The 24,404-nt window shown below is 36.3% G+C and overlaps 1 protein-coding gene across 5 annotated transcripts; it reads left to right on the plus strand.

Annotated features, from left to right (window-relative positions):
• Positions 1-36: 36 nt before the first annotated feature.
• Positions 37-19,857, plus strand: RNF141 (ring finger protein 141). 5 transcript variants are annotated; one of them, XM_006089625.3, is made up of 6 exons: positions 37-150; positions 2,486-2,677; positions 5,367-5,475; positions 8,483-8,664; positions 13,476-13,583; positions 19,510-19,857. In XM_006089625.3, the coding sequence occupies exons 2-6, from the start codon at positions 2,535-2,537 to the stop codon at positions 19,658-19,660; spliced, it is 693 nt and encodes a 230-aa protein (XP_006089687.1). In that variant the 5' UTR covers positions 37-150; positions 2,486-2,534; the 3' UTR covers positions 19,661-19,857. The 5 variants fall into 5 exon arrangements, with proteins under 5 accessions (XP_006089687.1, XP_014312094.1, XP_023610313.1 ...); XM_014456608.2 differs by having other exon boundaries at positions 5,367-5,412; XM_023754545.1 differs by lacking the exon at positions 37-150 and adding an exon at positions 702-720.
• The last annotated feature ends 4,547 nt before the right edge of the window (positions 19,858-24,404 follow it).

A 24,404-nucleotide genomic window follows, 5' to 3' on the forward strand; every position in this document is an offset into this window, starting at 1 on the left:
TCCAGGCAACGCGCTTGACGTCACTGAGGCGCGACGGTCGCGCGCCTCGCCGCCGCCGCCGCCGCAGCCCGCCGCCGCCGCCGCCTGTGGGCCCGAGTGACGGGCAGGGGCGGCACCTGTACCCCCGGAAGCGCGATGCCTTGAACCTGGGTGAGCTCCGCAGCGCCGTCCTTTCGTCGTCTCCCGTCCCGCCTGCTTCGCGAACCTGGGGCTGGGACTGCCGAGCCGGGCTCCGGGGGGAGCCGCCCTTCTAGGTCCGGCGTCGGGCGCGGAGCCGGCCTGGGAGGCCCTGCGGGGACGCACCGGCTCCGGCCCGGCCGTTTCAATGGCCCGGTGTGGGGAGGTGGCTGGTCCCGTTTGGGGAGAGGACCTGGGGGCACTGGAGAGAGCTGGTCCTTCTCGAGCCCGGAACCGCGTTTGAATCTTGCCGCCTGCGCAGCCCGTCGGATCGCGGATGTGGCTGTTGGTTCAAAGCTCCAGGTTCAAGTGCGCCTGAGGAGGGGCCGAGGCGGCGGGGGCGGCCGGCGTGTTTGGTAAACACACCGGTCACGTTGAAAACCACGTGCGCCCGGCCGCACCGGACGTCCCAGAGGACAGCCCCTCTGCCCGGGGACCCTAACTCACACGGCCAAGCGGGTCGTAGCCGGCCCTCCGTTTCTCAATCAGTTTAGGCTGCTCCTCTTCCCAAAGGTCTGACCTTGGTGAACCAGCTACCTGCAGGCCCGGCCAAGACGAAACGTTTCCTTGCTAATAATTGTTATTTGTATGTTAGCTGCAAAACGTGGACTTACTGTTATTATTCAAATCCATCCCCAGCCCCTTTAATTGCAGTGCACGCCCACATTCTGACCCTGCATAGAGTTACTCTTTTCCACTCCCCTCCGCCCATTCCTACTGCGATGAATTGAGCTCCATCCATTCAGAATTTCATCGGGCCCAGACCCTAAATCAGTCACTGCTCTATTGAAGTCGCCTCTCTAAGAAGTGATTCTTTCCGAACTCAAAAATAGTGTGGATTTTTTTTTCTTTCCTTTGATGCTGCCTGGCTGCCATTTCTAAATAATTTCCTCCTTAGTATAATTGTAGATTTCCAAAGATATGTTCTTTGTCATTTCTTGTAACTGAACTTGGTATTTGAGGTGTGGGGCCCCATCTTTCTTAGTTCACTTCCAAACACCTAGCACGCTTAACCTTACCCTCTGCCAAAAAAGCAGGGAACGTCCAGAGAGGATGCTTACACGTCTAGTTAGTGTATTTTTCCAAATACGTATGTAATGTATTTAGTAAACATACTGGTGCTCTCAGAAATCAGTATTCTTAACCTCCAAGTACTCTCTCTCCTTTTGTAGTTTTTCTTTCTATAAAAATTTTCTTTGGAACCGGCATTCCAGGCTCTATAGTGACTCTAGTTTAATTTGTTTCACTGCCTATAATATCTGTTGTAACTGCTGTTAATTTTCTTATCTTGCAGAACAGCTTACAGATAACAGAGGTTGAATAAGCAATGAGTAATAAAAGTGTATCCTTAGGGACCTAGTTTGTTATCACTGATGTTTTTTTATTACTGACTTCATGATGAAAATAATCGATTATTTCAGTTACGTATATTTTATAAATACTACAGTACTTGTGAGTTAGTCATTTTGTTGCACTTTCAGGCTTTTCAGCTTTTCTTTAATCCTTTTATGAATGGATATGGTTTAAATTTTCCCGGATGTTTTTGGGTTGGGTTGGGTTGGGTTGGGTTTGGGGGTTGGTTTTTGGTTTTGCCAATTGCCCATGATGTAATTTTGTATCTTTATAAAGGATATTTGAACTACAACGATTCACTTGTTAGAAAAAGAAGTGATCAAGTGTATATTACCACCCACTAAAGAATGTGGCATTTTTGGAATCCTTGATATTCTTATATTTAAAAAAAAAAGTTGTTCTTTATTTTAAAAATCTTCCAAATGTTTTTTGAAAGCACATTATTATTCTGCTTGCGAGGACTAAATTATAGGTGGCACAATAGTATGAGAGCTGCTAGTTCTTTGAGAAATCTTGACCAGAGATTTGTCTTGTGCTGAATTCTATGCCAGTGGTTTGCAAATTATGTTCCCATGCAATACTACTGTTCCATGATCCAGAATAGGGGTGGGAACCTTTTTTTCTGCCAGGGGCCATTTGGATATTTATAACATCGAGGGCCATACAAAATTATCAACTTAAAAATTAGCCTGCTATATTTGGTCAAACATTTAATTAACTCACCCCTAATGGCTTGGCAGGACCAGACCAAATGATTTTTCAGGCCTTATACAGTCCTGGGGCTGGACGTTCCCCACCCCTGAGCTAGAAGGAAGTATTTGCTAATATCAAAATGATATCAGCCTCCTGAACTCTACTTAAATGTATTCCTAGTTTTTCTTTTATTTTCTTGAAGGGGTGGATATACTGCTGTTTTTATATTATATATAGTAACTTTTATATATATATTTAACAGAAACTATGTGAAGCAACACTTCCTGGATTTCAAAAGACATCATTTCATCATGGGACAACAGATTTCGGACCAGACGCAGTTGGTTCTTAACAAGTTACCAGAAAAAGTAGCAAAACATGTCACATTGGTTCGAGAAAGTGGCTCCTTAACTTATGAAGAATTTCTTGGGAGAGTAGCTGAACTTAATGATGTGTAAGGCTTGCTCTTTTTCATTTTATTTTCCTGCTTATGTATGCCCCACATATCATGACTGCCTGAGAGGTAATCAGAAGTATTGATGACTTAATGTTTTCAGCAGCAGTTAGCAAATATTTATTGAATACCTACTATAAGACTTTCTATGTGGCTATTTTAAAATATGTAATAAGAGCAAAAGAGATGGAAGGAACATTAAATTAAATTTTAAACACAGGCATATAAATTGTTCTTGTTTGAAAGCACTAAAGAGGTACATAATGAGTATGCCAATTACCCACTCTAGAGAAAGGCTCCTAGGATAGTCCTTGGGCACTCAGGTTTCTGTATATCAGCCAGTTCATCTAGTTAATAAATAAATCTTCTGTGTTTGTTCGCAGAGCTATTGTTTTACCAGAGAAATACATATATAGTAATTCATTTATCATCAGAAGAATAAGATATTTCAGTTATTAATATTTCTAATCAGCTAACATCTTTAAATCACTATGTAACTCGAAAAGATTAATGTTTTAAATGGAATATACATTTTTCTACCTTCTTAAAGAGTATATTTAATAGAATTTAGTCTTTTGTTTGTGAATTTGTTCTTTATTATATCAATTTTTATACCAATCTGTTATAGCAGCTATCAAAATACACAGGGCTCTTTGTCCCTAAATGGCCCCAGATTATTATGCTTTTAAAATATTACTTTTTCTTTGTGTGTTTTCTCCCTTAGTGACAGATGAACAGATGTCACTTCCTTCTATTAAGTCTTTCTGTGGCAGCACCTACATCCATGTATATATCTTCTGTCTCCCTTGGCATGTAATTATGAAATTGCCTTTTAAATAAGATCTTAAAGGTTCTCTCTTAAGTCTGTTCAATTTAGCTAACATTCACTGAACCCATAGTGTGTGCAAGGCACTGTGCTGAGGGTTGGACATTTTAACTGAGGCCTAAAATGATTGCCCAAGGATTAATGGCAGATCCAGCTCTCCCTACATCTGAAGTTTTTTTCATTAACCCCCCTAACTATCCCACTCTAACCTCTCTTTAAACCCCAAAAAAGCCAATCAAAATCACCAGGCAGTCTGGACCCACTTAGTATAAATATAAACTATTAACAGTCCCTATTAATAGTTTAGGGCAAGGTACATGAATGTGCTCCCTAGCTTTGTGATAGCTATGTTGGTTGATAAGAAACATACTTGGCTATGTGGAACACATTTAGATAAAGAAAAGGAAATACAGTTTTTTTATGACATGACTAGAGTCTACTGTTATTAGCCAGTCATGAAGAGTAAAGAATGTCTTAAAAGTTAAAGTTGTTTTAGAAGATCATTTCTTTTAAGAGCACTGGATTTTGTTTTGTTCTTAAAGTCCTGTATATTTATATGGATGGATCCTGTATTGTTATGTATGTAAATACATAGAAAAAGAGCTAGGAGGCTGCATACTGGGTCTCTGGGGAGTCCGTGGAAACGGGTTGGGGGGGGTGGGCATCGAGGGAGATTTTACATTTTACTGTGTGTTTGTGTATTGTCTGATCTTTTATAATAAAAAAACGTAGCCATTGGTTTTTAAAACTTTAGCATCCCTTTGAGTCTCGGAACTTATGTAAACCTAGTCTAGTCTAACAAAATTTTGCCTTTTCATCTAAAGATACTGAATAAAATGTGTCCCGTGCAAGCATCCACAAGCTAAGTTTACTGTGTAATACAGATGTGATGGTAAAGAATATCTTCTCATTTATTTCTGACTGGATTTGGTTCATAAAACCAATTTTCACGGTCAGAGTTGGGCATTCATAAGTGCAGTGCTGTCTGAGAAATAAAGTTAAACCTATACAGATGAAGCGTGGCTTGATAGCTAGAAAACAACTGGGAACTGGCATAGTTGAATTACATTCCCTGGCAGATTTCGTTACCTCAGGCTAGTTGCTTAATTTCAATGGCCTCAATTTATTTAGCTGTAAGTCACTTAGTTCTGAGTGTGATATCCCCATTGATGCACAGACAGAAATGTGACTAATGATAGAAGGGAGCAGTAATATTTAAGTATGTCTTTGAACTGATTTAAATTAGCATTGATGGCGATATTATTCTCTAAAAGTCATATTTTTATGTTAGAATCCTGTGGCTCTCTAGATGAAAATTACTCTGCCCGGGAAAGCTATATTCAAAGTGTCTCAAAAGCATTTGCGTGATCCAGTCCACATTACCTATAAACTTTTTTTCCAAAGTGATGTGTTATTATTGTTGCTTAAATAAGGACTCAACCAAAAGCAAGATTTTTTTTTTCACACTTTATATGCATTGAGGCAATAGTCAAATTTGGACAAGTGAAACCAGCTTGGTTTTTCTTTTAAATATCTGTTTCCTTGGATATGTTTTTCGTAGGTGTCTTTGTTAAAAGTTTAAAGACCATTAATATATTAGATATGACAAGCAGATTTATAAATATCATTCCACTATGCTGTTGACTTTAAAAACCTTGGAAATTAAGTTGTATGTTTAATCAAAACTTTCTCTATCCCTGTGTTTTAAGAATCTAATTATTACAATCATTATTGTTATTTGACTTTGTGTTTTTTCTTCAATTTTTTTTCTCTGATTTAAAGTGTTTCTTGAATCTAATTTCATGGCTCAGTTATTTTATATGACTTCTCATAAAATAAACAAATGTGTTTGTCTCTTTTCAGAACTGCTAAAGTGGCTTCTGGCCAGGAAAAACATCTTCTCTTTGAGGTACAACCTGGGTCTGATTCCTCTGCCTTTTGGAAAGTGGTTGTACGGGTGGTCTGTACCAAGGTGAGAGTGATAGAGACTTCTGATGCAGAACTTGAATTATTTTGGTGGTTAGAACCACATTTAATTGTGTAATGTAATATGATTGAAATAGATGTTAATAATGTGGTTATTATTAACTATTTAAAACATAGTTTTGGTACTGTTATTGCCTTCCAGGTTAATTGAATCTCACTGGTTGTGTAATTACCATATAGCAGAGATTTTTATAATCAAGAAAGGTGGTAGTAAACCCTCTACCTCTCTTTTTGTATTTAGCTAGCTATGGAATCCTAAGGCGACACTCTACATAACTCTAAGATGACTCCTTAAAAATTAGTTATCTTAAGAGATCATTTCTTTTAAGAACACTGGGTTTATTTATTTAATAATTTTTAAATCCATTAGAAAGGTTTGTGTTTTTTGTTTTGTTTTAGTAATTTTTAATTGTAGAATGGATTTTTCACCATTAATACACTGTCTTAGTTCATCTTTACATTTTAGGTAATTGAATATATCAACTGTGTTGAAAAATATAATAGCCGCTGTCATAGAGTATTAGGAAGCCTCATCCATCAATGGGTAGATTAGAATAGATGGTTTTTAACCTTTGTGAGGCCACAGAACTTTTGGTGAAAATGAAGGAACGAATTTTATTAGGCCTTCTCATATCCCCACTCCTACTCTACAACAAACAAATGGTGAAATCATCCATGTGCATATAAATAGTAAATTGGGCATTCATGAGTGCCCTGAAGTCCATTCCTGACCAACCCATAAAGAACTCGTGGGTAAGGAGATTTTTTCCTTTTGTGTCATGATCAGCAAAGTCTATACATTCTGTCCCCACCTCACCCCCTAACCTTATTTTTTCCAATTCCTCCCCCCTCATTCTATTCCAACCACCCTGGGCTCCTTGCTGGACTCCTTGTGCTCCTTGCCAGGTACACTTCTGCCTAACATGCTTTGCACTTCCTATTCTCTCAGCCTGGATTTATCTTTCCCCCAAATATTGATATGATTCATTCTTTCACCCCTTTCAGTTCTTACATGTCACCTTCTCTGTGAGGCCTTCCCTACAACCCTTTAGCATTTCATCTCTGTTTTATCTTCTCCATAACACTTACTTCTGTCTAACCTGTATTTTATTGTCTGTCTCTCCTACCTATAGTATAAATTCCATGAGGTCAGGAGTTTTGTTTTTTATACACACTGTCACCAGTGCCTAGAGCAGTGCACATATTACCTATAACAGTAATGTGTACTTAATAAATATTTGTTGTGCCCTGATCAGTTTGGTTTAGTGGTTAGAGCATAGAACATCGGCCCACACACTGAAGAGTTGTGGGTTCGATTCTTAGTCAAGGGCATGTACCTGGATTGCAAGTTCAATTCCTGGCCCTGGTCAGGGCACATGCAGGAAGCAGCCAATTGATGTGTCTCTCTCACATCTATGTTTCTCTGTCTCCCTCCCTCCCTTCCACTCTAAAAAAAAATCAAAGGAAAAAAAAATATCTTCAGGTGAGGATTGAAAAAATAAAAAAATATTTGTTGCAGTTTGATAAACTTTGCTGTTAAATACTATGTCTATGTGAATTATTCCCTGATTTCTTCTGAATTATACAGTTTCAAAGGAAGACTGGCCCAGTTTCTTTAGCTCTGAAAATCTATTTTATAATTTATAAATTCCTATCACCTTTATTTCTATTTGTTCTCAACTGCACCTATAGTCTTTTATTACAAAGAATATTACATATTTGCATTTCCATTTAGATCTTACCATCCCAAAATTTAATCAAATTTTTTTAAATTAGCAGTGGTTCTGGCATTTTTACACATGGAATCTGATTCATACTTGATGCTGTTTTTCTTCTCATTGTCTTCTCAAGTAGTAAACAATAAATGTTAGTTGCAACTATTATTTTCATTCCAAATATGGAAATGTTGCTATAATAATGTTTTTTTAATATGTAACCTCATATTTCACTTTCTCATATCCCCAGTTTCATCAACACCTACTTCATTCACAGTTTTAATGCCCTCTCTCTATATTTCTCCCTGCATTCTTCATTTCTTTCTAAGTATTTTATGATTTTGTTTGTTCTATTTATTTTGATATTGTACTTAATAGGTTTCGTTGCTTACTTCTGTCCCCACAATCTTCCTTATCATCTCCTGTGCTGAAAGGAAGTCTTTTACATCTCTAATGTATTGCTGATTAATTCATGTTCTTTGCCCTCAATCCTACTGGCTTTGGTCATTTCAAAAGTGAAGATATACCCCACTCCTCGAGTCCTCCAACCTGAAAGCAATATTATCCCTCCTTACCTGTTACCTCACACTTGCCCCAAATATATCCTCACATTATAATGTAAGCTAGAGCAAGGCTAAGTACAACCTGTAGACACTGGTTCATTTTATTTTAAATGAGTTTTTGCTATACCTCAAAATGGCCTTCTGAGAAAAACTCAACCACTTTTTGTTAGGATTTACTTCAATATAATTTTCTCACTTTAGTTTGGAAGTTTGGGTATAAAGTAGAACTTAAGATATTCAAGGAAACAATCTGTTGTTTCAATTATAGTAAAATGGCATGTGGTTGCTGGATTCAAATAAATGCCTTTAATTAAGAAATTCTTTAAGAAATTAAAATGAAAAGAATTGCCAATACTGATCTCTAAAATTCATTTCTTAAGTCTGGGAAAGTTGCCTGACCTCACAAATCTAAATAAGATGATGCCTAATCAACCCTACAGAGTTATTTTAAATATCAAATTAGATAAATTTGTGTAGCTCCTTTGAAATCTACAAATGTAGGAGACATGATATTATTCATATGCTCAGACTCTTGTTCTCTTGTTGGATAATTTGGAAACCTGGCAAACTTCTCTTTCCTAGGATGTTTGACTTAGTATTTGTTCCCCTTTTTTGGGGAAAAATTGATCAGAGAAATTATCAACGTTTTGGGGTGGGGAGGGGTTGTGTGTGTGTATTGTTGGGATTTTTTTTTTCATTTTCTTTGTATTTTTAGATTAACAAAAGCCGTGGCATTGTAGAAGCATCACGGATCATGAATTTGTACCAGTTTATTCAGCTTTATAAAGACATCACAAGTCAAGCAGCAGAAGTGTTGGCACAGAGCTCCACCTCTGAAGCCCCTGATGAAAACTCCTCATCTGTAACATCTTGTCAAGCTAGTCTTTGGATGGGAAGGTACACAATACATAAGCACCATGTTTCTCTTATTTTCCAATATTCAAGCTACTGAAATCTCATTAATATTTTGGCTGGTGCTCTTTGTGACATCTTAAATCACATTACTTTTTGTCTCAATTGATATATCCCAGATCAGCTTTTGGGTTATTCTGTACTTAAGGACATTGTTAGAGGGCCCAATTAAAGAAAGTTGAAGTGGCTTATGCCAGGTAACATTGCTGCCAACTTCATTTCCATTAATCCACTCTCTACATGCTTGCATTTAGTGACAAAAGAGTTATAGTTAATACCCCTCTTATAATAGATATTTAGGTTCTTACATCAAAGCCCTTCAGGAAATTAGGTCCAAGAATGGCAGAACCATTCCAATTTTCCTTAAAATTATCTAATTGGAGCATTAAAATTGTAAATATTGGCTCCAGGATCTGGCAGTGCATTCAGGAATGAACAAGTAGTTGGTGTACATATTGCATGTACCAGAAGGAAATGAAGTCAGCCAGAGTTTTCTGTGATGGTGCTTGTTTACTCAGGCCTACATTATTGTTCTATCTAAACTTTCTTTTCCTTCTCTATAATGGTTTTGGCACGTGAAAGCTCCCACCTGTTGCCATTTGACAACCATGATCGTAACTTAAATTTGTAAACACCTCATTGGAAAGTCTTCCCTGGGTCCAGACATGTTGACATCCTATGTTATTGTCATACAGAGTAGACAGCAGAAACCTGTATTGACAGTGCCTTTTACCTTAAAGTTAAAAATATGCTTAACAAGAATTTCTCTTCTATTTCTCTAGTAGCATTTTCTGGTCTATTCTTAATCAGCTGGTCTTCAAATACTAAAATTGTTATAGTAAAATTGTATTTTCCATTTATCATTTTCTGTTTATATTTAATAGGATTGTTTGGTTTTCTAGGTTTGGGCTGTACAAGTGTTACTGAAATTCCAAATGAGTTTTATAGCATCACTAGAGGCCTGGTGCACGAATTTGTGGACCAGTGGGGTCCCTTGGCCTGGCCTGCGGAATCAGGCCAAAACCGGCTCTCCGACATCCCCCGAAGGGTCCCGGATTGCAAGAGGGCACAGGCCAGGCCGAGGGACCCTACCAGTGCACAATTGCGGCCAGGAGGGACGCGGGAGGATGGCCACCCGGGGAGGGACTGTGGGAAAGCTCCAGGGCATGTCCCGCCCATCTCGCTCAGTCCTTATTAGCTGGACCCCAGAAGCAAGCTAACCTACTGGTCGGAGCGTCTGCCCTCTGGTGGTCAGTGCACATCATAGCGACTGGTTGACCATTCGACTGTCTGCTCCCTGGTGGTCAGTGCATGTCATAGCAAGCAGTTGAGCAGCCTTAGCATATCATTAGCATATTACTCTTTGATTGGTTGAACTGACGACCGGACACTTGGCATATTAAGCTTTTGTTATATAGAATAGGCAACGTTAAGGCTTGTCTTTCCTGTATTTTGTAAAGTTAATCTTTCAAAGACAACTATCTGATTTTCTGCTTTTTCTCTCTCCTTCAAAATGGTGATTATTTATACATAGGATTTTAAAAGCCACGAATAGTATTTACTATATTTAAGCTCTATGGTAGTCAATGAAATGAAAGTAATACTTTTTCCTTATTGCAGTCATCTTAATGAAGGAGATAGGGTGTTATTCCTTTTCATGTGCCCTTGAGACTAGAAAATTCAATGCCAGATTAGTAGGTTAGGGCTGCTTTTTGCTTCTGTATGCTTTTTGGTTTTCAGTTACATCCTGATACACTAGACTTTTTAAATTGAAGGGAATCTTAAGAGGTATTTATTTGCTTCAGCCTTACATCTCATGCATACTTCTATTAGTGGTTTATATTTATTGAGTACTTATAGGGTAGTAGGCATTGTGATGAATGCTTTACATGTATAAACTCATTAAATTCTCAGAACAACCCTATGGGATACAATTATTGGCCTATTTCAGATGAGTTTAGACAAATAAATGGCATAGATAGACATTGGTCTAGCTGAGATTCACATTCAGGCCTGTCTGGCAATACAGCTGTGCTTCCAACCTGCATTGTTATTCTCTGGTGCATAAAGATCCTGTACTACAGTGCTTCCTAACTTTTGACATTCAGTGGTTTTGAGGAGGAGCTTATAAGATTCTAGCAAGCTTCCAGGTAATGTCACTGCTGCAGCTCCATGGATAACACTTTGAATAGTAAGATTCTACTGATGACATTTAGCCAAGTTGAAAGTGCAACTTGTACTTGATCACCTGCAGTTAAATGGGGCTCAAAGCCTCAGAGAAGCAAGCCTTTTCACATACAGATGGTTCTAATTACTATGAATTCTTCCTACAATATAGTCCTATGAATATCTGTTTCATAGGACTCTTGAGAGAGTTAAGTGAGTTAATATATGTAAAATGCTTAGAATAGTACCTGGCCCATAATAATAGGTAAGAGTTAACTGTCATTAATTATCACTAAATTATTACTGTAGTCTACTTATTTCAGTGGCAGTGCCTTTTGGAATCCCACCAAAAAAGTCTTCTCTTTTCCAGCCCTTCACATATTTGAAAACAGTAATCAAATCCTCACTGAGCCTCTGTTCTCCAGGATGAGCAGCCCCAGTTCCTTCTGATTTGTTCATATGAGTCTCTTCTATGTCCTGGAGGCTTTCCTGGATAATCCTTTATCTCTCAATGTGTCTTTCAGGGTAGGGAGCATAGAACTGAATGCTCTGTAAGTGGTCTAACAAGGACAAGTAGAGCAAGGCTCTTCTGGTCACTGCACTGCTTGGAAGGTAGCAAAAATCAGGTGAACATTATACAGGTTCCATTGGCTGCTTCTGTGTCTCCTGTTCTTTCTTTTACCCCTATCCAGAATGCTGTTCTTCAGGGCCCTCAGTGCCTCACTTTTAAATTCTCACCTGTCACTCTATGGATTCAATTATTTTCTCCGCTATTGACACCCAAGTCTACATTCTTAGATGTAAATTGTAAGCTCCTCAAAAGCAGAGACTCCAATTCATCTGGGTCTGGCACTATATATAGCACCTAAACATTGAAATGAACATATGTAGAAAAAAATAAAATACATTAGATACACATCCATCTAGGTTTTTATTCCATTTCCCCATTTCAATTCAATGGCTACCCTATTTTGCCCAATACTAAAGCATAACATTTAATCTATTACCACATCCTGATGATTTGTTTTTCATAATGACCCTTAGACCAGGCCCTAATTATCTCCCAAGTGAATTGCTAAACTAATCTAATTGGTTTTCCTCCCTCTACACTGCCCCTCATGCTGCACTCCCAATTAATCTTCCTGAAGTATTATTTCAATGGAGTTACTTTCCCCTTGATCAAACTCTGATTTGTAGTTTGCCTGTCAGAACAAGTTTAAACTTTTCTTTTTGATATTCCAGGATCAGATTCTCTTTGCTATATTTAAGCAACCTTTTCTCTCAGTTTTCTTCCCAGAGCATCACGCCAGGCTCCTTGTTGAGTGCATGTGTGCATACACAGGTTTTTTTCTACCGTCACAGCTTTGTTTATTCACCTAGCATGTTCTCTGTCAAAATCCTATCATTTCTCTACCTAATCTTTCCAACAAGTTTGAAATACACTCATTTCCTCCTCCTTTACTTTGCTCTTACTACATGTAATGCACATTTGATATTTGCTTATATTCTGTTTTATATTCAGATTGATGAATTTTAAAGTGACATCTCAATATCTTATATACATACACTGGTATAAGCACAGCAGGGAATTAAAAACATGTTAGCAATAGCTTCTCCTTTTAAACTTACAGTCTAGTGGCTGTACATTGAAACATTCAATCTTTAAAAAAAGCAATACATGCCTGATGAACAAAATCTAACAGTAATAGAACAGCACAAAGGATAAAAACAAATTAAAATCACTTTAAGAAACATTTATTGAGAACCTAAGATAAACACCCTTTATTCAAAAAAATTTTAAGTTAATAGATAGCCAGTAAACAGCCAGTTGAAATGCAACATGTAAGTTTTTAATTAAGGCACATGTTGGTTTTGAGAACAGGCAGGTAATATTTTGAGCTGAGTTACTGATATTGGAATTTACCAAACTCACAGAAGTATTCCAAGGAAGGAAAACACCACATGCAAAGGCACTTGGCCCATTCAGGGCACTCTAAATGGTGGCTGGAGTAGAAGATTCAACATCTCTTTTCTTCCCAAGGTGAGAGAGCTCCTTAAGGACCAAGACTGTGCTTTCTTTCTCTTTTATATTTACTGTAGCACCCGATACTTAAGACTGAGGTATTTTTTCATTTATATGCTCATTATCAGCATCAGCACAGGGAGACCCTGATGGCAAGATCCATATTTTAGAGTGCTTTGTATCCTGTATAGTGAATAAATCATTATTGGTTAAATTCACTTATATAAATTTAATATGATTTAAATGGGTTAAGCTATTTGCAGAAAGACCTGAATATTTCCAGGTTTTTTGTCCATATTTTCTTTTTAATCACTGCAGAATTTATCCCTTATCCAGTCTTTCTTTATAAAATTTGCCCCTCTTAGTACTTCTTCCCTAATATAATGCCTTCCCTAAAAAGTATGTTGATTTAGTGTGATATTGCATGAGTCATTTGCTTTATACTGAAGGCACATAGATGTTTGATAATGCTTTTTCAGGTGATGGAAACAGTTTAAAACCAGCGGTTGCTAACCTTTCGGACCTCGCGGACCACCGGTTGGTGACCACTGGTTTAAACTATAATGACAGCAGAGAATATTGTTATAGCTTAGCTTTCAATTTGCAGGGTGAAGCAGCTGACTGATGAGGAGGAGTGTTGTATCTGCATGGATGGTCGAGTTGACCTCATCCTGCCTTGTACTCACAGCTTTTGTCAGAAGTGCATTGATAAATGGTAAGTTATCTGGTGTCTTCATGGAATAGGCAAAGGTCAAATGGGAACATGTATATGAATAAACTTCAAAAAAATACAAAAGTATTGTAGTTAAGTATAAGATTTTGTTCTTAAGTACTTTGGATTTTATGACATGCCTCCTAATCGTTAAAAATATTTTTATTTTTATAACTAAAGTTTATAAAATGTGGGGGTGTATTTTAGTTTTAGCAGTTTACTTTTGCTGTAAGGAGATTTGTGCCTGACTTGAGTCTAGAATCACAGGCTTCCCTTTTTCTTATTTCTACATTGTTCCTTTATGTGTGGTTAGAAGAAATAATAATTGGATCTGGAGGGAACTTGAGAGATCAGCTGGTCAAGCTCATTAGTATTTTATAAATAAGTATCTCATTTAGGAGAATTTATAATTGATATACAATTAACTATACTTAAAGTACAGTTTGATGTTTTGACATGTGTACACATGCACAAAAACCATCTTCACTATACAGATAATGAACTAGTCCATCATCCCAAAAAGTTACCTTTGTGTCCCATTGTAAAATCTCCTTCCCACCCCTTCCTTCCAGTGCCCAAACAACCACTACTCTGCTCTCAGTCACTATAAAATAATTTGAATTTTCTAGAATTTTTATAACTGAAATCATATAGTATATAACCTATTTTTGTCTGGCTTCTTTCATTCAGTATAATTATTTTGAGATTTATCTATGTTGTAGTATGTGTCAATAGTTCCTTTTTATTGCTGAGTAGTATTCATTGTATGGAAGCCACAGTTTATTTATCCATTTATTTGTTGATGGACATTGGGTTGTTTCCAATTTTTGGCTATTACAAATAAAGCTTTTTTTAACTTTGTATTTCTTTTTACAATGTTTCTTTTGCTAAAATAAATGGAAATGCAATCTCCAAATTTAGGAGCTAAAAACACTACTTTTTTTTACAGAAACTGCCCATCTATCCAAAAGTATAAAATCTAGATCTCTTCAAATATCAAGTGAAAGACATTTACCTTTATAATTATATAAATAAAAAGTAAAACAATATTACAAAACCACTTTCACTTATAAGAAGGACAAGGTTTAGCACATACAGTCTTGGCAAGCTTGTGGCGAAACTGGCATTTTTATATATTGTTGCTCAGTATATAAATTGGGTACAACTGCTTTGGAGAACATTTTGGCAATATCTGTTAAATTAATATTTTTTAACCTTTAAAAGCAACTTTATTGAAGCATAACATACACACAATAAAATGTAACCATTTTACATATATATTTACATTTTAACAAATTTTTATAACTATGTAACCAACATGACAATCAAGATACAAAACATTCCATTTCCCCAAAAAGTTTAGTACCTGTGACAAAGTCAATAATAGGAATCAGAGATCTTTGCTTATATTACAGTTGATATGAAAGTCACAGATACTTTCTTATCTCATCACGTAAATGTCATTTACTCTCTTCACTACTTTGAAATCATGGCAGTTTTCAAACTCACTAGCTTTACAAATAAAGCTTTCTATACATTTGTGGACAAGACATTTTATGAACATATATTTTGGGGGTTTTTCTTGTATGAAAACCAAGAGTGGAATGGCTAGATCATATGGTAGATATATGTTTAAATTTTTAAGAAACTGCCAACTGTTTTCCTCAGTGGTTGTACCATTTTACACTTCCACCAGCAATATATGAGAGCTGCAATTGCTCCACAACCTTGTCGATACTTGGTTTGATGAGTCCTTTTAATTTTAGTCATTCTGTAGATGTGTAGTGTTATCACATTGTGGTTTTAATTTGCATTTCGCTATTAACAATGTTGAGCATCTTTTCATGTGCTTATTTACCATCCATATATCTTCTTTGGTGAAGTGTCCATTCAAAGTTTGAGAGTTCTTTATTTATTATGGATATACTAAAGCAGCGGTTGCCAACCTTTCAGACCTCGCAGACCACCAGTGGTCCGCAGACCATCGGTTGGCAACTGCTGTACTAAAGGCCCAGTGCACAAAATTCGTGCATGGATAGGGTCCCTAGGCTGGCCAGTGATCAAGGCCAATCGGGGCCTTCCTTTTCCAGCTGCCGGCTGCCGGCTGGGGCCTTCCTTCGTTCCATGCTGCCCCCTGGTGGTCAGCGCACGTGGTAGCGAGTGATCGAACTCCTGGTCTCCCAAACTCCCAAGGGGACAATTTGCATATTAGGCTTTTAGATAGATAGATAGATAGATAGATAGATAGATAGATAGATAGATAATCCTTTATCAGATATACACTGAGTGGCCAGATTATTATAACCGGCCAAATTATTATGTACTTCATTGACACTTCCAAAAATACTAAATATTGAAAACTTCCTAAGCAAATACTCTCAAGGTTTTATTATTATTTGCATAACTAATTCACTTCATTGTACTGATGGGATGGTCATAATAATCTGGCCACTCATTGTATAATTTGCAAATATTTTCTCCCATTTTGTGATTTGCCTTTTCATTCTCTTAAGAATATCTTTCAAAGAGTAGAAGTTTTTAATTTTGACAAGGTCCAGTATATCAGTTTGTGATTTATGGATAGTGATTTTAGTGCCATATCTAAGAAATCTTTATCTTCTGAAAATTTTATAGTTTTTAGGTTTTACATTTGGGACTATGATCCATTTTGAGTTAATTTTTTAATATGGTTTGAGGTATGGATCAAAATTCTCTTTTTACATATGGTTCCAGTTGCTCCATACCATTTTGTTGAAAAAACTATATTCACTAAATTGCCTCTGCACCTTTGTTGAAAAGCAGTTGTTCAAATACATGTTAGTATATTTCTAGGTTCTGTTCTGGTCCACTGATCTATTCATCTATTTCACACCAATATTGCAATATCTTGATTATTATCTAGGGTTAGTCCTCAAACTTTCTTCTTTTTCAAGGTTGTTTTGACTGTGCTAGGTCTTTTGAATTTCAATATGAGTTTTAGAATCAACTGTCAATTTCTACAAAAGAAGTTGTAAGGATTTTGATTGGGATTGCGTTAAATAAATGGTCAATTTGGAGACTTGACTTAATAATATCCAGTCTTCCAATCCACAAGAACAGTTTATTTCTCCATTTACTTAGTCTTGTTTAATTTCTCTTATCAATTTTTGTAGTCTTCAGTGTTGCATATCTTTGACAGATTTATCCCTAAGTACTTTGTTTCTTATACTATTTCAAATGGTATTTTTAAATTTCAGTTTATGATTGTTTGTTGCTAGTATATAGAAATAAAATAGATTTTTGTGTATCAATCTTGTATTCTGCAACCTTACTAAACTCATTTATTAATTTTGATTTTTTTGTAGGTTCTATAGGATTTTCTTGAATGTCTATTTAAACATCATTTTAAAAAATACTTTTTCTAGATAGAGAATTCTAAATTGATAGTATTTTATTTCAGTACTTTAATGATGTTGCTTTATTCTCATTTTTCTTGCATTGTTGCCTATGAGAAATCTCTATCATCCTTTTTTCCTATGTGGGTATTGTACTTTTTCCCCTCTGGTTGCTTTTAATGTTGTTTTTCATTATCACTGGTTTTGAGTAGTTTGATTATGATGTGCCTTAGACTAGTCTTCTTCCCGTTCCTTGTGCTTAGGGTTCATTGAATTTTTTAGAATTGTAGGTTTATGGTATCACCAATTTTGGAAATGTTACAGCCATTATTTCTCAAATATTTTTCTCTGTTCTCTCCCCTCTCCTTTTGGGACTGCAGCTACACATATAGACCATTTGAAGTTGTCCCACAGTTCACTGATGCTATTTTCTTTCTTTTTTTTTTTTTGAGTCATTTTCTCTGTTTGAATAATTAATACTGCAATGCCTTTTCAAATTACTAATCTTTTTTCCTACAGTGCCTAACTTGCCATTAATTCCCATCCAGTATATTTATTACTTCAAATATTATAGTTTTCATCTCTAAAAGTTTGAGTGTTTTAATATCTTCTATGTCTCTAACTTAATGTGTTTGGTCTTTCCTCTAGTTCTTTTTAAAATATATGGAATATGGTTATCATAACCTTTCCTTTTCTTCTCTGCTAATTCTAATATCTGTGTCAGTTCCTGATTGGTTTTGACTGATTTTTCTCCTCATTTTGGGTTGTATTTTTCTGCTTTTTTTTTTTTTTTTTTTTTTTTTTGCCTGGTAGTTCTTGATTGGGTGCCAGACATTGTGATTTTTACCTTTTTGGGTGCTGGATATTTTTATATTACTATAAATATTCTTGAGCTTTGTTCTGGGATATAGTTACTTGGAAACAATTTGATCCTTTTGGGTCTTGTTTTTATAATTTGTTAGGCAGGACTAGAGCAGTGTTTAGTTTAGAACACATTATGTCCCACTAATGAGGCAAGACCTTTCAGAGTACTCCATGCTCTGTGAATTATGAGGTTTTCCAGTCTGGCTGGTGGGAACAGGCAATATCCCAGGCCCTTTGTGAGCTTTGGGTACTGTCCTCTCAAATACTTCTGGGTGATTCTTCAGCCTGGAGTAGTTTCCTCACATGCACACTCTCTGCTGAATATACTCTAAAGCAGTGGTTCTCAACCTTCCTAATGCCGCGACCCTTTAATACAGTTCCTCATGTTGTGGTGACCCCCAACCATAAAATTATTTTCGTTGCTACTTCATAACTGTAATTTTGCTATTGTTATGAATTGTAATGTAAATATCTGATATGCAGGATGTATTTTCATTGTTACAAATTGAACATAATTAAAGCATAGTGATTAATCACAAAAACAATATGTAATTATATATGTGTTTTCCGATGGTCTTAGGCGACCCCTGTGAAAGGGTCGTTCGACCCCCAAAGGGGTCTCGACCCACAGGTTGAGAACCGCTGCCTAGGGGGACCATCTGTAGATTGGGGAATTCTCCCTTTGTGCAACTTTCTCCACACCAGTTCTCTGCCCTGTAACTCGGAGCTGCCTTAGCCTCCCGAGACTCTCAGCTCTGTTCCTTCAACTAGGGAAGGAGCCTGCCAAGTCCCACCTGGGTTCCCCCTGCTTATTCTGTGGCCTAGAAACTCTCAAGGCAGGAAGCTGGGGCAGTTGTAGGGCTCACCTTCTTTGCTTCCCACCTCTCAGGGATTATTGTCCTTTGTTGTCTGGTCCCTTTTGGCCAGAAGCAGAAGTTGATTGTTTTAAAATTGTGACTTGTGCACAGAAGAGCACACATAATTATCTTTGTAAAGTATCTCTCTCTGAGGAACCAGAAAGGAATCTGAATAACACATGCCAGCTCTAGCTTTCACATTTAGTTTTTGAAACAGATTTCTTAGTTTTGTACTACAGCCAAAGAGCAATTGATATAATTTAATTACTTTGGTCTCAGATTTCACTGAGAGATGAAGAGAAAAGCATTCTCCCTGCATGACATGTTTCTGGCTCAAATATGGTAGTTTAGAAATTTCCAAATTAATGTTTGACAAGACAAAAAACATCCCTTTGAAAAACACAATCTTATTTAAGTGATCATATATAAGCTCTTTTTCTATCAGGAAAATTATTCTGCATGTAAAGTTATCTTTTATTTTAAATCTTGAATTCTTCCATTTTGTTGTTTGTAGTGGCAAAAGAAAGGAAAAAACCTAAATGTTCTGTGGGAGACTAAGTAAATGGTGGCCTATTCATACAATGCATGTTTAAAAGAATAGACAACTTTAACATGCACTGATACATAATGGCCTACAGGACATACTGATGAACTGATAGTGGTTGCCCCTGGGGATAAGAATTAAAGATTGGGCTGGAGGGAGAGATTTATTTTTCACTGTGTACTTTTATGCTGTTTACTTTTTTATAAACCATGTATATGTATTACTTTTTAAACAAACCTGTTTTTAAAAAAGAGGAAAAAGAACTATTCTTTAATCAACTTCTCTAACAGGAGTGATCGACACAGGAATTGCCCTATTTGTCGCCTGCAGATGACTGGAGCAAATGAATCTTGGGTGGTGTCAGATGCGCCCACTGAAGATGATATGGCTAACTATATTCTTAACATGGCTGATGAGGCAGGCCAGCCCCACAGACCATGACCTTGAGTGAAGTATTTTGTTGCTATTGTGGGCTACAAACACGTGGGTCATGGGGAAAGAATGCAGGGATGTTGTGGCGCAGGCACCGAGAACTCACTTTTCCCCACCCTCTTATTTTCGCTTTTCTGACAATTTGATAAACTTTTCATGTCTTCCATTTATGGTAAATTAAAACTTGCTACTGTTCTAGACCATTATTTTCCTATTATTTATCTGTTCTAATATAGCTTATTAGAACTAATAGCTCTTGAATCCTTTGCTGCAGTAACAGCAACATTTCCAGAGGCTTCTGAAACACTACTATTTTTCAGGGTAGGAGCATTCTGGAATAACCATAAACCCTGGCCAGAGTGGCTCAGTGGTTAGAGTGTCCCGTGCACCAAAGGGTCTCAGGTTTGATTCCCAGTCAGGGCACATACCCAGGTTTCGGGTTTGATCCTCAGTCAGGGCACATATGGGAGGCAACCAATCGATGTTTCTCACATCGATGTTTATCTATCTCCCTCTCCCTTTCTCTCTCTCTCTTGAAAAATGTATCCTCGCGTGAGGATTAAATAAATAAATAAATAAGTAAGTAAATAAAATAAACCATGAATGTTAAAAAGTTGTAGCCATCTGAGAGAAAATTTTATATGACTGAAAATGTAGAATACGTCAAAGTGCATGTTACTACTTAAATTAGTTTTTCTGCTGGAATCTAAGGAGTATGTATGCCCCCTTGTGGTTAATTATTGCTCCTTTAATAATTATTACTTGAAATGATCCAGTTATTTCATAACTTTAGCTGTGTGTTTGAAACTACATATTTTTTATTTAAAAGCCTTTTTTTCCCCCTCATACTGTATAATTTGGGTGAAGACTAAAAGTTGGGTGTGATTTTGCCTTATAAATGAATTTCTGCTGGGGAATCTTCTAGAAATGCTTTTCCACAGCTGGGAAACTGTTCTAAATAGCTTTTGATAAAGTTCATGCGTCTTGGAGTTTCAGAAGGAAATTTTTATCACAGATCCTAAGTGTTATATGTCCAAATTATGGCGAATCATTCAATATTAGTTTATGGTGCTTTTATTTTAACTTGAAAGTATCTTACTGAGGCCAAGTCCTCAGACTTCTTAGATTAAGAAAGAAGAAAATAGGATAAAGCCTTTAACCATAAGTACATAAAACACCTCCGAAAATTAGGAGATAATTTGGTTTTCTTATGGTTCATTCCACTTCCTTTCAAATACTTTGAAGGAATTATGTTCAGTGGCATGTCAACCATTTTTTAAAATTTTACTTAAAAAGTAAATTTTTGTTTTATGTTAAACATTATGATGTCAGCATATAATAAAATTAGGGCCTGATGTCTCCTTTTAAAAGAATGTTAACATTCCATGTAACTTTTCTGACCTGCTAGTAAGTTACAAATATATTCTGAAGTACCAAAGTATACAATTTAAGTTGCTTCATATTGATGGCAAAATTTTTGGATACTAGGATTTTTAATAGGCATGCAAATTAAAAAATTCATTTCTAAGCAAAATGTCTAACCAAATATGGCTTGATTTTTACCCCCAAAATACTGATAATGAATTGGTTGATATTCATGATGGGGGCAGGTCAGTACCAAACAGCTAAACACTCACTGGATATTTATGCAGAGTACTGAGGGCTCTATCACATCAACCTGGCGATGCCTTTTATGGTCATGTGACCTTGAGAAAGTCCCTTCGTCTGGTTTGTAGGCTCATACTTTAGAAACAGACTTTATTTGTGGTTTTCACACTTTTATTTCAACAGTAAAATCTTTTTTTTTCCAAGTAAAATCTTACTCAGAACCCCTAGCTACATGTGCTGCATGTGCATGCATGCACACACACCCCCTAAACCACTTTATAAATCTTATTTTATTAATATAAATTTCTTTATGTAAACTTCATATACTATGCTACTAAATATTATAAAGTCAATCAATGAAAACATGTATTAATGCATTGGTGATATCCAATGTATTAGAATTTGGTGAGTAACAGAGTTATATGATGGGACTTATTTTTTAAATTATTTTTTTACCAAAAAAAATTTTTTTTAATTAAATTCAGGTCAAATTTGCAAAACCCTGACTCTCCTCCATGATCATTAGTATTCTATGGAACATATTTTGAAAACCTTGGGATAGATGATCCCCCGATATCTTTTTCAACTCTAAGATTTTAAATCCTTTGGATTAGACTTACTGAGTCCAGTTCAGATTGCCTAATTTAAGAATGTTTCTGAAAATGAGCAAAGTTGCTTTACAGATTTCTGGATCTTTCCCAGGTATAGCCAGTGATTTTATCCCTCAGAATCCTTCACCTTTCAAGGAATTATTTAACAGTGAGAACAGAAACTTGATATTGCCCAAACCTTTTTACTTTTCAATATGAGCTCCAAGACACTAACTGATCTACTGTGAAACAAAATGTTTTTATTAGCCTTATCTAATAAATGAGCACTTTTTGCTCACTTCATTAAACTGGGTGATAATTCTTTAGATGTGAATATTAGGTATGTTATAATAACTAATCATAAAAAGTTGTAAATGTGTTAATGGATGAAATGTAGTTTTTGTATTCTGTACAGCTTTGTCTTTTTTAATTATGAAGTACTTAAATGCACTTAATATGATAGGAAGTATAATGTGTGCCTTCTAGGATTTGTGAAATGGTTTCATGAACTCTAAGGAATTTATTTTATTTTATGTTGTAAAATTTTCCCTATCCTAACTCAATAACAAAGGGTTGACTCATATTACAGTGCTATAAAATTTTAGTTTAAGAAAATAGATTTGACTATGTACTGAATTTAGAAGTAGAGAATAATAGTATCTGTTTTATTTTAGGATAAACTGATATATTGTGCAATAAATAATCTTTAACAAGTACATTTTAGTTCATTGAAGAGGTTTTTTCTTATCATGTAGTTTCACATTCTCATGTGCCAAATGCTTATATTCCGTAAAGGACTGTTTTGTGTTGTGCTCTGGGGGGTTGTGATGTTTGTGTACTATGTGTTAAAATTCATTTCAAATTGGACTCAATTTTCTTATACCGAATACATATCTGAGTAATAAGGCTTCTTGAAAGTACCTTTTAGTTCAGTGATTTTTAACAATGGTAAGTTGGATTTATTAAAAGGAAGTCTGAAGAATTTGCATTTTACTGGTTTCTTCTTCATTAAATCAGGCTTATCCAGGAATAAGAAACCTACTTGGAGGTTAGGGAAATCAGCTGATCACCCATGTTTATGCTGGACAACACAATGACAATATAACAAACAGTTTACAGCAGACTTTCATTTTTCTTTCTTATCTTTTAAAAATAATTGATAAAATATTCCATCCTTTGACAGTTTTTTAAAATATTTTTATTGATTTCAGAGAGAAAGGGAGAGGGAGAGAGAGATAGAATCATCAATGATGCGAGAGAATAATCAATTGGCTGCCTCCTGCACACCCTACATGGGATCGAACCTGCAACCCAGGCATGTGCCCTGACCGGGAATCAAACCATGACCTCCTGGTTCATAGGTCGTTGCTCAACCACTGAGCCACGCCGGCAGGACCCTATAACAGTTTTAATCTTTACCTTGTAAAATCATTTCTAAGATAAAATTAATGTAATTAGAGAAGCATAGAATTTTAGTGCTGAGAAGTGAAAAGCCATTTATAAGGAGTGGTAGTTTATAATTAAATTTACTAATATATGTCATCATGGAGAACACATTTTGGTCTCAAAAGACATAAAAGCCTCCAGCTATATTTTAATCTTGCAGCTGTGTATAGTCTTACTCTCTGGCACCCTCTGTCTTTCTGTTAAGATATTTATTTAGAGGTTGAGGGTGTGAAAATTCCTGAGGAACTATATCTGTCTGATTAGTGTTCCTTTTATTGTAGTTAGTTACACTTGTTCTTTATAATAGTCATTGTTCAGGTATAGAATACGTAGGTATATTATCAACATAGCTCTTTCAGCTGTGCCTAAAAATCCAGAAAAAGATGAATATTGTTTCACCTACACAGCACTCAGAAACAAGTAAAGTGAAAAGCCAGAGGGGTGGTTTGCGATTCTGCTTGAATCCAGGATATGAGGAAGTGAAGGCCCAGGACAGGCCTTGGTAAATACCAACCTAGGAGTTGTGATTTGTTTTCATGAGACAAAAAGCAATGACATTGATAATTTCAGCAATGCAGTTTGAAGTAACACATAATGTGAAGTTGAGCCTTTTAGAGTAAGGGATAACATACTCACAAACTGTTGTTTTAGAAACATGGGATAGTATACAATTACCTTTGATTCCAGCTGTGAACGTGAAAGTAGGATTCCCCCCTCTCCCCCAAAAAAGGCCAGTTACGTACAATGATGTAATAAAAGTTCAAAGGGCTATAGGAAAAGGAAGGTGTCTGAAAAGTTTACAGGACAGGTAAAATTTCTGCAGTAAGTGCTGGCTGAACAGATTAGAGTAATACCATGGAAAGGGAAATGAACAGGCATGGCAGAAGTTAGAGAGGAAGACAGCAAAGGTTTACTTTCTGGGCTAGTGAGCTCCAGCTTGAAATTTTTTTGTTTCCTAGTGAATGTCATCCATGTCTCAGTCTTAGTTAAAAATGAATTAGTAGTTATTGATAGCTTTCCCTGATGCCCAGTCTTGTCTTACAGTAAAAAACTTAAACATTTGCTTTAAATGGTATTAAGTTGAAATAGTTTTAAATTATGGAGCCGTA

The sequence above is a fragment of the Myotis lucifugus genome, unplaced genomic scaffold (assembly GCF_000147115.1).
Source record: "Myotis lucifugus unplaced genomic scaffold, Myoluc2.0 scaffold_61, whole genome shotgun sequence".
Taxonomy (NCBI): Eukaryota; Metazoa; Chordata; class Mammalia; order Chiroptera; family Vespertilionidae; genus Myotis; species Myotis lucifugus.

What these genes read in the sequence shown, in the direction of transcription:
- RNF141 (XM_006089625.3), top strand. Translation starts at nt 2,535, where the DNA reads ATGGGACAACAGATTTCGGACCAGACGCAGTTGGTTCTTAACAAGTTA. An exon ending in GTAGCTGAACTTAATGATGT is followed by an intron (nt 2,678 to 5,366) that starts GTAAGGCTTGCT and finishes GTCTCTTTTCAG; the next exon opens with AACTGCTAAAGTGGCTTCTG. An exon ending in CAGAAGTGCATTGATAAATG is followed by an intron (nt 13,584 to 19,509) that starts GTAAGTTATCTG and finishes CTTCTCTAACAG; the next exon opens with GAGTGATCGACACAGGAATT.